We start from the raw sequence: 14,178 nt of genomic DNA, 5'->3' as shown, positions 1-14,178 counted from the left end.
TTTTTATATATATTTTTATATATTTTTTTATATATTTTTTTATTTTTTATTTATTCTTCTATCTAATTTAACACTGACTCCTTGACCACTCCCCCAAGTATGATATTTTGCGCTATGCCTACCCCCAAAAAGTCCCCCACCAACATCCCTTTAACCTGCCTAATGTATAAATGCCAATACAATTCTTGTTAACTAGCTTCCTGAAGATTTCTCTTGAATGAAACAGTCTAGTCCTGTAGAAGCTCCTTCTATATAATAAATTAATTTTACTCTACTATGTATTGAGTACCTTATTTACTGTGGTTACCCCGAATCAACCCGGGACCTACATATATATATATATTGTATATATACATACACACACACAAATATGGTAGGTAGATGGTAGAAACAAAGTATTGGAACAAGTATATATATATATGTTGTGTGTGTGTGTATATATGTGTGTATGTGTATGTATGTATGTATATATATGCGTGTGTATGTGTATGTGTATATGTACATATACGTGTACGCTTGTGTGTTTATGTATATGTAGGTACGTAGAGTTATCTATGTGTGTATGTATTTGTACATGTGTGTAAGTATGTATATATATATATATATGTGTATATGTGTGTGTATATATATATGTATATATGTATATGTATATATATATGTGTGTTATATGTATATTTATTATATATATATATATATATATGTGTGTGTAAGTTTATATGTATGTCCGTCTATATAATAGGTAACTGCACGTACATATACTTATATATTATTATTATTTTTTTGAGTATGCATAACTGCGCGTATATATATTTTACTATTTACTTATTTTTTGAGTATGCATGTAAGTATGAATATAAGGAGGCACGTGTGTGTGTGTGTATGTGTAAGCATAGATATATGTATACTTTTACGCATGTGTGTACTTATGTGTATATATGGATGCGCGTGTGTGTGTGTGTGTGTATGGGTACGCATGTACATGTGTATGTGCGTGTATGTGTATATGAGTATGTATGTATGTGTGTGCGTATATTTGTATATGTATGTATGTATATGTATGTGTGTGTATGTATATATATAGATATATATATATATATATATATGTGTGTGTGTATGTGTATGTATGTATATGTATATGCGTATGTGTATGTATTTGTATGTGTATGCATGCGCGTATATATATGTACGTATATGTATACGTGTGGGTGTGTGTATGTGTATAAATGTATGTATGTATGGATGTATGTATGTATGTATGTATACGTATGTATGTGTATGTATGTATATATGTATATATGTATATGTGTATATGTATGTATATGTATATATATATATATATATGTATATATATATGTATGTATATATATGTGGATATGTATGTATATGTATATATATATATACATGTATGTATTTGTATGTAGGTGTATATGTATGTGTGTGTATTTATATTTATTGGTGTATACGTATAGACTAGCCTTCTAAGAGTGTAGACATGAATCTGTAGGTACGCGTACGTATGTGTATATACGTGAATGTATGTAGATGTATGTATGTATGAATATACACGTGCGTGCGTGTATGTGTATGAGTGTGCGAATGAGTGAGTGTACGTGCTAAAGAGTGTGCGTGAGTAAATGAGTGCTTGTTTTCCAGTAGACAGATAAATGGACTGGCTGTCATAGCCAAGATGTTTGTGACCAGCGATCAAAGATAACAAAAGTAATAAATGAAGATAATAAAATTAAAATTAGGGATGGGTCTGTATTGTATGTGTATATATATGTGTGTATGTGTAGTATGCATAGGTACACATATGTAATATATATATATATATATATATATATATATATATATATATATATGTATGTATGTATGTGTGTGTATATGTGTGTGTATGTGTATATATGTGTATATAGGGACTAGTGTGCTGCTGTGTGTGCATGTGTGTGCTATGTGTGTGTATGCGTGTATGTGAGTATGTGTGTGTATGTGTATATATATTTTTCTGTGGGTATATGTATGTGTGGTCGTGTGTGTATATATACGTGTATGCATGTGAGTGTGTGTATGTATATGTATGTATATGTGTATGTGTAGATATGTATATGTATGTGTAAGTGTATATATATGTATATATGTGTGTGTGTACGTATGTGTGTATGTATATGTATATATGTTTGTATGTGTGTGTATATATGTATACATATGTGCATAGGTATAAGTGAGAATCTCCTTAGTTACCTAAAACTCTATTCCCTTTTTTTATATATATTTTTATATATTTTTTTATATATTTTTTTATTTTTTTATTTATTCTTCTATCTAATTTAACACTGACTCCTTGACCACTCCCCCAAGTATGATATTTTGCGCTATGCCTACCCCCAAAAAGTCCCCCACCAACATCCCTTTAAACCTGCCTAAATGTATAAATGCCAATGCAATTCTTGTTAACTAGCTTCCTGAAGTTTTCTCTTGAATGAAACAGTTCTAGTCCTGTAGAAGCTCCTTCTATATAATAAATATATATATATATATATATATCTATATATATAAAACTGTAGTTGTGTGAGTGTCTGTCCCCTTCGATTTAGATTCCTAACTACTCCCACATTTTGCGGTGCAGTTTAACCAAATTTGGGTATCTTATAGTCGTGATTCATATCGAGCCCATCTGAGTATTAGCGCGCGTCTACGATGAGTCTACGATTTTAAAAATAATTTAACATAATTTTTTATTCCATTTTAATGCATAATTTTTCATGTGTCGATGGCGGTGGAGTTGGCGTCCATAGTCACAACTGCACCTGTTTGCTTCTCCCCCTTCTTCCCTGCCTCGTGAAGCTGTGGGGAAGGGAGTGTAAGGAAATCAACGTCGTAAAGCGTTGTCAAGGAGACCAGCGTTCTTTTAGAACAACGACTTCATGGCTTGAAGACACCAAAACAGAAATAGCTAAGAAAGACCGAATTGGCATCTATAAGGGAAGTAACTCTCTACAAATGCTTATATAGTTATTTCCCTTACAAATCCGAGCAACGCCGGGCGATACTGCTAGTATATATATAAATGAAAGAAGAAAAAGAAAATGGAAATTGGGAAGTTAATTGTTTATTATTCATCAGGTTCACTTACGGCTGTTTCAATTAATACTCAGTAAATATTAAATTTATATTTATATCACCTGAGCATAATATCTTCAGAGGGTAAAAAAAATATACCCTTGGATGTTTTGTATATTTATGGATTCATTACAACAGACTCAAGTATATATATATATATATATATATATATATGTATATATATGTATATATACTTAGTAGACAAATGTGGCAAATTTACCTACAGAGTGTTAAGGCTAAATGTGACAGTTTGCATAAAAGAAAAAGAAGACACAATTATTACATCCAAAAATAAAAGTATTTAAAAAAAAGATATAAAAAATATCAGATTATGGGTAGAAGATAGCAGTTTTCTCAAACTGGCTACATTCAGCTTCTACCTTGGCCTCAAGGAGGCTCTGGTATCTGTCACATACATTGCTCACTGTGTCTCTGGGAAGATCTTTGAATATCTTGATATTGGCTACCTGCTCAGCCTCAGTGTTGCTGGCAATTTAGTGTCTTTCTCAACCATGCCCCACACATTAATCCATGGGATTACAATTGGAAGAATTAGGAGACCAGAAATTGGGGCTATCAAGTTGTAGAAATTCTCTGACAAACTACCTCTAACTCTTTCTGGAAGTATGACAAGGAGCTGAATCCTGTTGCAACACATATAGCCTTCCAGCAGCAGCAGTTCTCTCCAACCAGGGTTTGACTACAGTCTCCAGCTTCCCATAGCCATCTGAATTAAGCCCAAGGCCTTTGTCCTGCCATTGTTGGATGAATCTAACGGATGTGAGCTTAGCATTCTTACTGTCAGGCTGCTCAGAGTGAGAGAGAGAGAGAAAGAAAGAGAGAGATGAGTGTGTGTCTGTGTCACTGAAGGAGTCTCTTTATGGTCGTTTGATCTGCTTAATAGCAGTTATTAGTTGCTATTTGAACTGCTTATTAGTTGCAGAATTAGCAGCCAAAGTTTGAAACCACAACCTACTACTATCTTAATAAAAGAAGGACACATTGGATAATGTGAATTCTAGATAATTGATGCCTGAATGAAATAGGGGATGGTCATGGATGGAACGCTTTTGGTCATAGATATCTACATGATCAGGACTGACCTGTGGTTAAACAACACACACTAACATACATACAAAATATACATATGCAGTTAGACTTAAATGTATTCAAAAGTCAAATGTAGTTTAATTGTTGATTAATTAAAAATTTTAAGAATAAACTTAAAATTTTTCAGCGTGTTTAATTAATTTGACCCTTTAGTGTTTAAACTGGCCATATCCAGGCCAAATATTCTACACATTTTACCTTCAGATCTGGCTTCTCACATCTACCCTACAAGGTTATTCTAAAAATAGGCAATAACATCACTGAAACCTTGAAGCTGCAAGATAGTGCATGATTTAATTGGAAACAATGTGAATAAATAAGCATTACGTTTGACAGAATAATCTGAATGCTAAAGGGTTAATTTGTTTGTTTATAATAATCTGATTATCAAAAAAACTAGAAAGGGCAGCTGGTCAGAGAAAGTCTGCCACAACAAATTCCATCCAAACCATACAAGCATGGAAAAGAGGGTGTTGAAATGATGATGATGTAAATATGTATGCGTGTCTGTTTCATCATCATCATCATTTAACGTCTGCTTTCCATGCTAGCATGGGTTGGATGATTTTGACTGAGGGCTGGCGAACCAGACGGCCGCACCAGGCTCCAATCTGTTTGTGTGTATAAATACATTTTGTGGATGTCTAACACTATCCTCGTTTGTTACAATGTTTCCTTCCTTTCCTTTCTCCAGTCACATTTGAAGACCGAAGGAAAGAGAATTTCGAAAAAGGTCAAGCTGAGCTGGAGAGGCGCCGTGCAATATTACAGGAACAGTTGAAGCGGGAGGAGGAACTGCGTTTGGAAAAAGAAAGGAAGGAACATGAAAAGCGGGAACAGCAAAGGTAAGATTTTTATATACTGTCAAATGATTCTTTTCTTTTCCCAAAGGAGTAGGGAGAGACATTTTTTGCTGTTATTTCTAGCAATATGTGACTATTTAGATCTTTAAGTTTAAGGTATACTGTCGTTGTTTAGGAGTGTTACATCATCAGCCTCAAAATGTAATATGTGTGTAATTTGGTTTATGAACAGACTAAATAGATTTTGTGTGTCTGTATGTTAATAACACTATACATGTTAGTGTATATTGTTTACTTGTTTCAGTTCATTAGACTGTGGCCATGCTGGGGCACTGCCTTGAAGAATTTTACAATTTTACTCAAATAGATTGACCTCAGTACTTATTTGTTTAAGCCTCTTACTTATTCTATCAGTCTCTTTTGTTGAACTGCTATGTTACATGGTTGTAAATACACCTACACTGGTTGGCACACTATGGTGGGGGACAAACACACACACACACACACACTCAAATATATATACAATGTGCTTCTTTCAGTTTCCATCTACCAAATCTATTCACAAGGCTTTGGTTAACCCAGGGCTGTTGTAGAAGACACTTGCCCAAGGTACCATGCAGTGGGATTGAACCCAGAACCATGTAGTCAGGAAACAAACTTCTTGCCACACAGCTATTCCTTCTCCTATGTAATTTGTGGTGACAACGTATTCTCCTACTTTAGAGGCTTTTGTGTGTGTGTGTGTGTTGTTAATTTGGTTTATGAACAATGTCAATTAATCATGCCAGAAAGATTGTGTGTCTGTGAGTATGCTAGTAATACTGAACTAACATATAGTGTTAGTGTGCATGTATGTGTGTGTACGTATTTTGGTAATACTAACGTATAATCTTAATGCGTATGTGTTCCTTTGTGTCGACAATGTGTTGTCCCATTTGAGATGTGTTAAAACATGTCTATGCGTCTGTCATTGTAGTGTTACATTATTCAAACTGATATTTACTGATTGTGGGAAAATTTATGCAGGTGCAGCTGCTGCAGCTGTTCACTGCACTCATGAATGGCAGAGTGCAGTAGCTGAGGGCATTATTCTGAATGGGTCAGAACTGATATTTAGCTTACACTGATCTCTATCGTTTAGCTTTTACTTGTTTCGCTCATATTGTCTGCGGCCATGCTGGGGCACCACCGCAAAGGGGTTTTTAGTCGAACAGATTGACCCTTGGACTTACTTTTTTTTTTTTTAAAGCCTGGTACTTATTCTATCGGTCTCTTTTGCTGAACTGCTAAGTTACTAAGACGTAAACACACCAACCCCAGTTGTCAAGCAATGGTGAGGGACAAACACAGATGCAAAGACACACAGATAAACACACACACACACATGCACACACACACACACACGCACGCACACACACACACAAATATATATACAATGGGCTTCTTTCAGTTTCCATCTCCCAAATCTATTCACAAGGCCTTGGTCAACCAGAGGCTGTAATAGAAGACGCTTGCTCAAGGTGCCATGCAGTATGACTGAACCAAGAACCATGTTGTTGGCAAGCAGGCTTCTTACCACGCACCCACACCTGATATTGTTTCTATTAATGTTAAGAGACCCCTGAGTTTTCTTTTTAACTGTCTTTGTCTTCATTTTTTGGTTTAGTTTAATCCTTTTGATTCTGACCCACCTGAAACTGTCCCTGGTTTTACGATACAAACTTTTTGCTTTAACGTTGTCTTAATTAGAGTCGTCCTTCCATCAGTTTCATGTTATTTTATATTCCAAATACTATCTTAATAATGACAAAATTATTTTACTGAATTCTTTGTTATTTTCAAAATTAATTAAAACAATTTGAATGGAAATATGGTATCAAAAAGGTTAACCCTTTTGATACCAACCCACCTGAACCTGTCTCTGGTTCTGTGATACGTATTTCTTATTTTAAAGTAACCTAAATTAAAACTTTTCGTCAAAATTTCATGTCAATTTATATTTCAATCACAAGCTTAATAATGACAAAATTACCTCACTAAATTCTTCTTTGTTTTCAAAATTAATTATAACAGTAGCAATGAATTTTATCAGAAATATGATAACAAAAGGGTTGAAACATATTTTCTCACCTTTATTTCTTAATGCAAGTGGGGAGAGAAAGTTCTTATATTGTTTACAGGCTGACCCTTGCTGACCGGTGAAGTCAATACTGATATCTGCTGGGAATATGTGCTTAGAGAGAGAGGAAATTCCAGAATTTTGTTGTTCTGGGTGCTAAAAGTTGTGTTCAACAAGGGACTTTTGTTAGTAATACACTGTAGGGATGTTGATGAAAAAAAAAAAGGGCAAGTTGTCTTGGGCAGGAGTGGTATACTGTTGTTTTAGTGGAACAAAAGCTGTTGTGGTGTAACAGCAGAAGAAAATAGAGGGAAGATTAATATCTCATTGTATTGGAGCTATTTTTGTATTTGTTTAGCTTCAGGTTAGGCATTCCAGTTGTGATCATCCCATCTTTTTAGAAGTGCAGTAGTAGAGTTTTTAACATTCCCGTTCTTTAACCCTTTAAGCATTCAGATTACTCTGTCAAATGTAATGCTTATTTATTCTGTTACTTAGGTAACCAAGTTAGCAGTGGTGAAGGTTGTTCTGAAAGCATAAGAATAGGCTGGGGAAAGTTCAGAGAGCTACTACCTCTGTTAGTAACGAAGGGCCTCTTCCTCAGTGAAAAGCAGATTTATTGATGCCTGTGTATGAACAGTTATGCTATGTAGCAATGAAACATGGGCTGTGACTGCTGGGGGCATGTGAAGGCTTGAAAGAAGTGAAGCCCGTATGAACACTGGATGGGTAATGTCAGTGTGCGTATACAACAGTGTGTTATTTGAGAGAAAAACTGGGTATATGGGGCATCAGATGCAAGAGAGAAGACTGTGCTGGTATGGTCATGTAATGCATATGAATGAAAACAGTTGCACTAAGAAGTGCCAAGCTCTAATTGTGGAGAGAATGTGTGGAAAGGGTAGACCCAAGAAGATGTGGGACAAAGTGGTGAGAAAGGATCTTCAAATGTTGGGCCTCACAGAGGGGATGACAGAGGACTGAGACTTCTGGTGGTTTGCTGTGCCTGAGAAACACGTCAAGCTAAGTCAATATGTAGTTTGTCCTTGTATACAGGCATGTCCCCTACATTCCATTCCAGCTGAGCATTCCTAATGTTGCTGGCTTGTGGGTGCCAGTACCATGTAAAAAGCACCCGTGCTGTGTAAAATCACCCTAGTACACTCTGTAAAGTGGTTGACATTAGGAAGGGCATCCAGCCAAAACAGACATGGAACCTAGGCAGCTCATTAGCTGGCCAGCTTCTGTCAAACTGTCCAACACATACCAGCATGGAAAATAGACATTAAATGATGATGATGAGTCCCTGTTTTTGAATAGAAACACCATACATCCGTGTGTCACTGAAGCAACTAAGAAGGGTGTCTGGCCATAAAACATTGCCTCAAAAAAAAAAGTACTGTCCAACTTATGCCATTATGGAAAAGTCGACCTAAAAACAATGATGATAATGGCAGTGCTAATGGTGGCGGCAGGGCTGCTTCTGCTACTGCTGATGATGATGATGTTGTTGTTGTTGTTGTTGACATGTAGTCTTCTTGTATTCTTGTGACAGATTGGAACAAGAACGAAAACGCCAGATGGAGTTGGAACGCCAACTTGAGAAACAGAGAGAAATTGAGCGGGAGCGTGAAGAACAAAGACGAAAAATGATGGAACAAAGGGAGGTAAGTGATAGAAACCTACCACAATACCCTCCACAAGTTTTTTTTTTTTTTTTTACCTTATCAGTTGTTGTTAATCAGTAACCAATAAATATTGGTGTACAGCTATGGTGTTGGTTTGGCAAAATCAATGGAGTATCAAACAAATTTTTTTTTGCTCCTTTTTTGCAGTATTTAGTGGATCCTCTTATGTTCTGAGTTTGATTTGAGCCAAGGTGGGCTTTGCCTTTCATCCTTTTAGGATTGATGAGATATAATATCTGTCATGTGTTGGTAATGATCAAAAATAATTATCCTTTTCCCAGCAATCTGTGACCTTCTTGTGACACTATATTAAAAATATATATTGGTATGAAGTAAAATAAATAAAAAAAATAGTTTCAAATTTTTGCACAAGGCCAGCAATTTTAGAGGAGGAGTAAGTCAGTTACATCAACCCCAGTGCTGAACTGGTATTTACTTTCTTTAACCTTTCATCATCTGGTACAAGATCACCTCCTCCAATGCCCCATCCCATCTCAAAGGATGTTAGTCTTGCAAGTTACTTGGTGACCCTGCCAGTGCTGGTGCCACATAAAAAGCATCCAGTCCACACATTTAGAAGGGCATCAAGCTGTAAAGACGATGCCAGAACTGACCTTGCCTGTGCTCATGCCACTCTGCGGAGTGTAGGTATTAGGAAGGGCGTCCAGCCATGAAAACCATGCCAAAACAGACACAGAAATCTAGTGCAGTCTTTTGCCTAGCCAGCTCCTGTAAAACTGTCTAACCCATACCGGCATGGAAAGCAGATATCAAATGGCAATGATGACGGTGATGATGATGACAATGATGATGGTGATCCTTGGTAGAATGAAAAACAAAGTTGACCTTGGTAGAATTTGAACTCAGTACATAAAGTGCTAAAAGAAATGCTTCTAAGCATTTTGTTTGATGTGCTAACGATCGTGGCAACTCACAACCTTAATTATAATGATAATAATCTCAAACAAAGACAGAAGACCAGACATTTTTGCTGCAGGGGAAAAATTGATTATATCAACCCTATGTCTGGTATTTTATTGACACCCCCAATCTTGGAAAGCTGAAAGGCAAAATTTGACCTGGGCAGGATTTGAACTCAGAATGTAAAGAGCTGAAATCAATACATTTTCCTGATGTTCTTACGATTCTGCCACACCACCAGTAAGAATAATAATAATAATAATAATCCTTTCTACTAAAGGCACAAGGCCTGAAGTTTGTGGGGAGAGGACTAGTCAATTACATCGACCCCCCCACCTCTTGTACTCCACTGGTACTTATTTTATCAACCTCGAAAGGATAAAAGGCAAAGTTGACCTCAGTAGAATTAGAACTCAGAATGTCAAGGTGTACGAAATGCCGCTTAGCATTTTGCCTGGTGTGCTGATGATTCTGCCAATACAGAAAATAGCACTACTAGCAACCGCATACATCCTACATAAAGCACTTTAAACACAATGAAAATAAAAACACCAAAACAAACCACAGCACATACTCAAGGCACATGCTTTCATGTGATAAAATTAAGACTATTGAATAATAATAATTTCAAATATTGGTACAAAGCCAGCAAGTTCAGGAGAGGGAGTTAGTTGATTACATTGACCCCAGTGCTCAACTGGTACTTATTTTATTGACCCTGAAAAGATGAAAGCAAAGTTGGCCTTGGTAGAATTTGAACTCAGCATGTAAAGACAGATGACATGCTGCAAAGTATTTTTCCCAGTGTGCTAATGATTCCACAATCTTGCCACTATATAATAACAACAATGATAATAATAATAATGATAATTTTTTTCTTCATTTAAATTGTAACTGAAATGTGTAGCCTCTGTTTCAACTAAAATTATTTTTCGGTATATTGCAGGCTGCCAGGCGAGAATTAGAACGGCAAAGACAGATGGAATGGGAAAGACAGCGTAAAGAACACCTTCTGTCTGAGAAACACCGTGAATATGAACAGTTAGAAACTCTTAAGTCACAGAGCAGCAATTTAAAATGTGAACTAGAAGCATTGGTAAGATTTTCTCTTGTTTCAAGTATTCTGATTTTGAGGACAATTTTACTTTTCTTTGAAATGTAATTCTTATTATGCTTCAGGTCTCATTCGAATATACGTACATATGTATGTACATTGTATGTGTGTGTGTGTGTGTAAAGGAGAAAATGGTCAGCACTGAAATTTGGAACCTGATGCAGCTCCTAGCTTTGCCAGTTCCTGTCAAGCCATTGAACCAATTTCAGTGGGAAAAACAAACATTAAATGATGATGATTTATGTGGAAATATGATGTGTGTGTGTGCTGTGTTTTTTTTTTCATTTGTTCCTTCTCGAGCCACACCCACCTGGCTCATAGGGCCGGCTTCCCGGTTTCCTTGGTGTATAGGTTCCCCACCTGGATGGGATGCCGGTCCATCGCAGGTGAGATGCAGGAAGAAAGAGTGAGAGAAAGTTGTAGCGAAAGAGTCAGCAGAAGTTCGCCATTACCTTCTACCAGAGCCGTGTGGAGCTTAGATGTTTTGCTCATAAACACACACCCGGTCTGAGATTCAAACCTGCGATCCCATGACCGCGAATCCGCTGCTCTAACCACTAGGCCATGTGTCTCCACATGCTGTGTGTTGGCAGTATGATTTGTTTTGTAGGTGTTTATAAAAATTAACTCAAATACAATAGAGTGTGTATTATAAGGTCGTTATCTATTTGGGTCTATGGAACAAGTGCCTTATGCATGTTTTGTATATTTTGTGTCAACATGTAATTTGTTCTTTTTCTTAAGAGACTGTTTTACCGAATAATATTTTGTATGTTTCTGGTGTGCATCCATTGCAAAGTCTTTATTATCACAGTAAAATCTTGCTGTGTTGATAATATTATATTTTACATCATTTAATATATACCTTCTTTGGGTGTCGTTGATGATAATAGTTCACTTCTATCATAAGTATTCACCACCATCAATAATTGTAACCGATATAATTGATAACTATACCAGCCTACTTTCATTTTTCTTTCTCATTTCTGTTCTTCCTTTATTACCATAAAAACCATGTAATTTATGCACTTTTTTTGCAAAAACAAAAATAAATCTTAGTGGCATGTGTAAATTACATGAGTAGATCATTTCCAGAATTTTTTTAGAAATTTTGTTTGTTGAAAAATGATGTACAAATGTAAACATTCGTACTGGAAGTTGACTCAGTTAATGTCAGAATAGGTTTTTATAGAAAAAAATATAATAAAGTTGACTTTTATTTATGCTGGATGATATAATGTTTACTTTTTCTGTATAAATTTACTGAAACCATTACATGGTTAACTATTTTTTGAAGTTTGATGTTAATGCTGGTAATCACAGTCCAGGTCATATTTTACATTGCTTGGAGTTTCTACCTATCACAATGGAGCACCATTGACATAGTGATATGGATAATCTCAATTGTATGGTTTTACTTTTATCTGTTTTTCTTGTTTTGTTGTGTGATTGGTAAGATTGTTAGGGATGGTAAGGAAAAGGATGTAAATGTTTACAATTTACATCCTGACTTCTACCATTCTTGACATTGCTGTGAGCTACCGTCGCAATTATGTCTAAAATATGATTTTCCTGAACATAACTAAAACAACAAACAATTTTAAAACTTTTATGTACAACAATTACAATGGGACCATGTATTGATGCTTGGAGTCACCACTTACCATGATAATTGTGAATAAGAAAAGCATATAAAAATGATATACAACATAAGATGGAAATAAACTGATAAGCATCATCATCGTTTAACGTCTGTTTTCCATGCTAGCATGGGTTGGACTGTTCGACCAGGGTCTGGGAAGCCAGGAGGCTGCACCAGGCTCCAGTCTGATTTGGCAGTGTTTCTACAGCTGGATACCCTTCCTAATGCCAACCACTCTGTGAGTGTAGTGGGTGTTTTTTACATGCCACCAGCACAGGGGCCAGACGAAGCTGGCAATGGCCACGATCGGTTGGTGCTTTTTATGTGCTACCGGCATAGAAGCCAGTCAAGGGGGCGCTGGCATCGGCCACGTTCGGATGGTGCTTTTTACGTGCCACCGGCACGGGTATCACAACTACACTTTCCATTTGATTTTTATTTTGATGTTGATGTACTTGATTCAATAGGTCTCCTCAAGCACAGCAGGTCACCCCAAGCGATGATTTATTATCTATTATAAAATACAATGATTGCCATACATGAAATAATATAACCAAATAGGTTACTGTAAGGATGTGTGAGAGAGAGATTTCATATTCGGCTGGACTGTTGATCTGTAGATGACAAGTTGATGTACTGGTTGGTGGTGACGTAGAAAAGCAGTCTGTTGGTCATGTGATGTAAAGAGAAGCATGCTAAAAACTGGACATAATCTCTTCTGGGCAAGAAATGTAAAATAGAGTTTATTATAAACACTTAGTAGTTTAATAGCTTTCAGTGTGATACCTGTTGAACAGAAATTATTTTTATTTAATGAAAATTTAATAAAATCTAATCATAAGTAAGTGAAATTATGTTAAGTATAACTAAATTGAAAACTTTTTTCCCCTGGCTATATCAGCAATTCTGAAAACATTTGGGTGTGAATTTTACATGAGTAGAAGCTTTTTTTTAACAATTTTTATCCTGAAAATCACCTGCGTAAATTACTGAGGTGCACAAATTACATGGGTCTTTATGGTAATTGTATTATCTCAACACTTCCAAGAGCCTCTCTCAATTTCCTGATGTAACTGCTCCTCTGTTCTCTCTAAAACTTATATACCACAGTAATAATAATATTTTAATGATGCTTGGTAATTTCCTACTTTTGGAGAGATGTTGAAGCAGTTTGTCTAGGTTTTTAATTAATATATATATATTTATATTACATATGTGTATAAGCATGTACACACACACACACACACACATATATATATATGAATACATATGCATATATATATATATATATATATATATATATATATATATATATATATATATAATTTTTCTTGAAGAGTTTGGTTAAATGAACGAAAGTGTTGATTTTCCAAAATTCTGACTGCCTCCGTTTTCTTAATATACAATATTTGTACACCACTTCAAACACACACACTCTCTCTCTCTCTCTCTCTCTCTCTCTATATATATATATATATATATATATATATGTGTGTGTGTGTGTGTGTGTATATATGAATATCCGTCTGTGTGTGTATATATATATATGTCTGTAACTATGTGTGTGTGCATATGGTACACATACACACACGCATAAATTATGAAAAGTTAATGTTGGTCAAATTCTATTGTTCATGTTTGTATACATGTATATATAGATA

The 14,178-nt window shown here is 35.7% G+C and overlaps 1 protein-coding gene across 13 annotated transcripts in view; it reads left to right on the top strand.

Annotated features, from left to right (window-relative positions):
• Positions 1–14,178, top strand: part of LOC115219624 (intersectin-1) — a 424,167-nt gene that overhangs the window by 147,519 nt on the left and 262,470 nt on the right. For all 13 annotated transcript variants that reach the window (XM_036509616.1, XM_036509621.1, XM_036509620.1 and 10 more), the window contains 3 exons: positions 4,925–5,075; positions 8,708–8,819; positions 10,708–10,857. In XM_036509616.1, the coding sequence (XP_036365509.1) occupies positions 4,925–5,075; positions 8,708–8,819; positions 10,708–10,857 (413 nt within the window). The remainder of the gene's footprint in view (positions 1–4,924; positions 5,076–8,707; positions 8,820–10,707; positions 10,858–14,178) is intronic.

Source organism: Octopus sinensis, linkage group LG15 (assembly GCF_006345805.1).
Source record: "Octopus sinensis linkage group LG15, ASM634580v1, whole genome shotgun sequence".
In the NCBI taxonomy this organism is placed as follows: Eukaryota; Metazoa; Mollusca; class Cephalopoda; order Octopoda; family Octopodidae; genus Octopus; species Octopus sinensis.
Note: the sequence above shows the minus strand (reverse complement) of the source record. Positions and strands in the feature narration are given on the sequence as shown.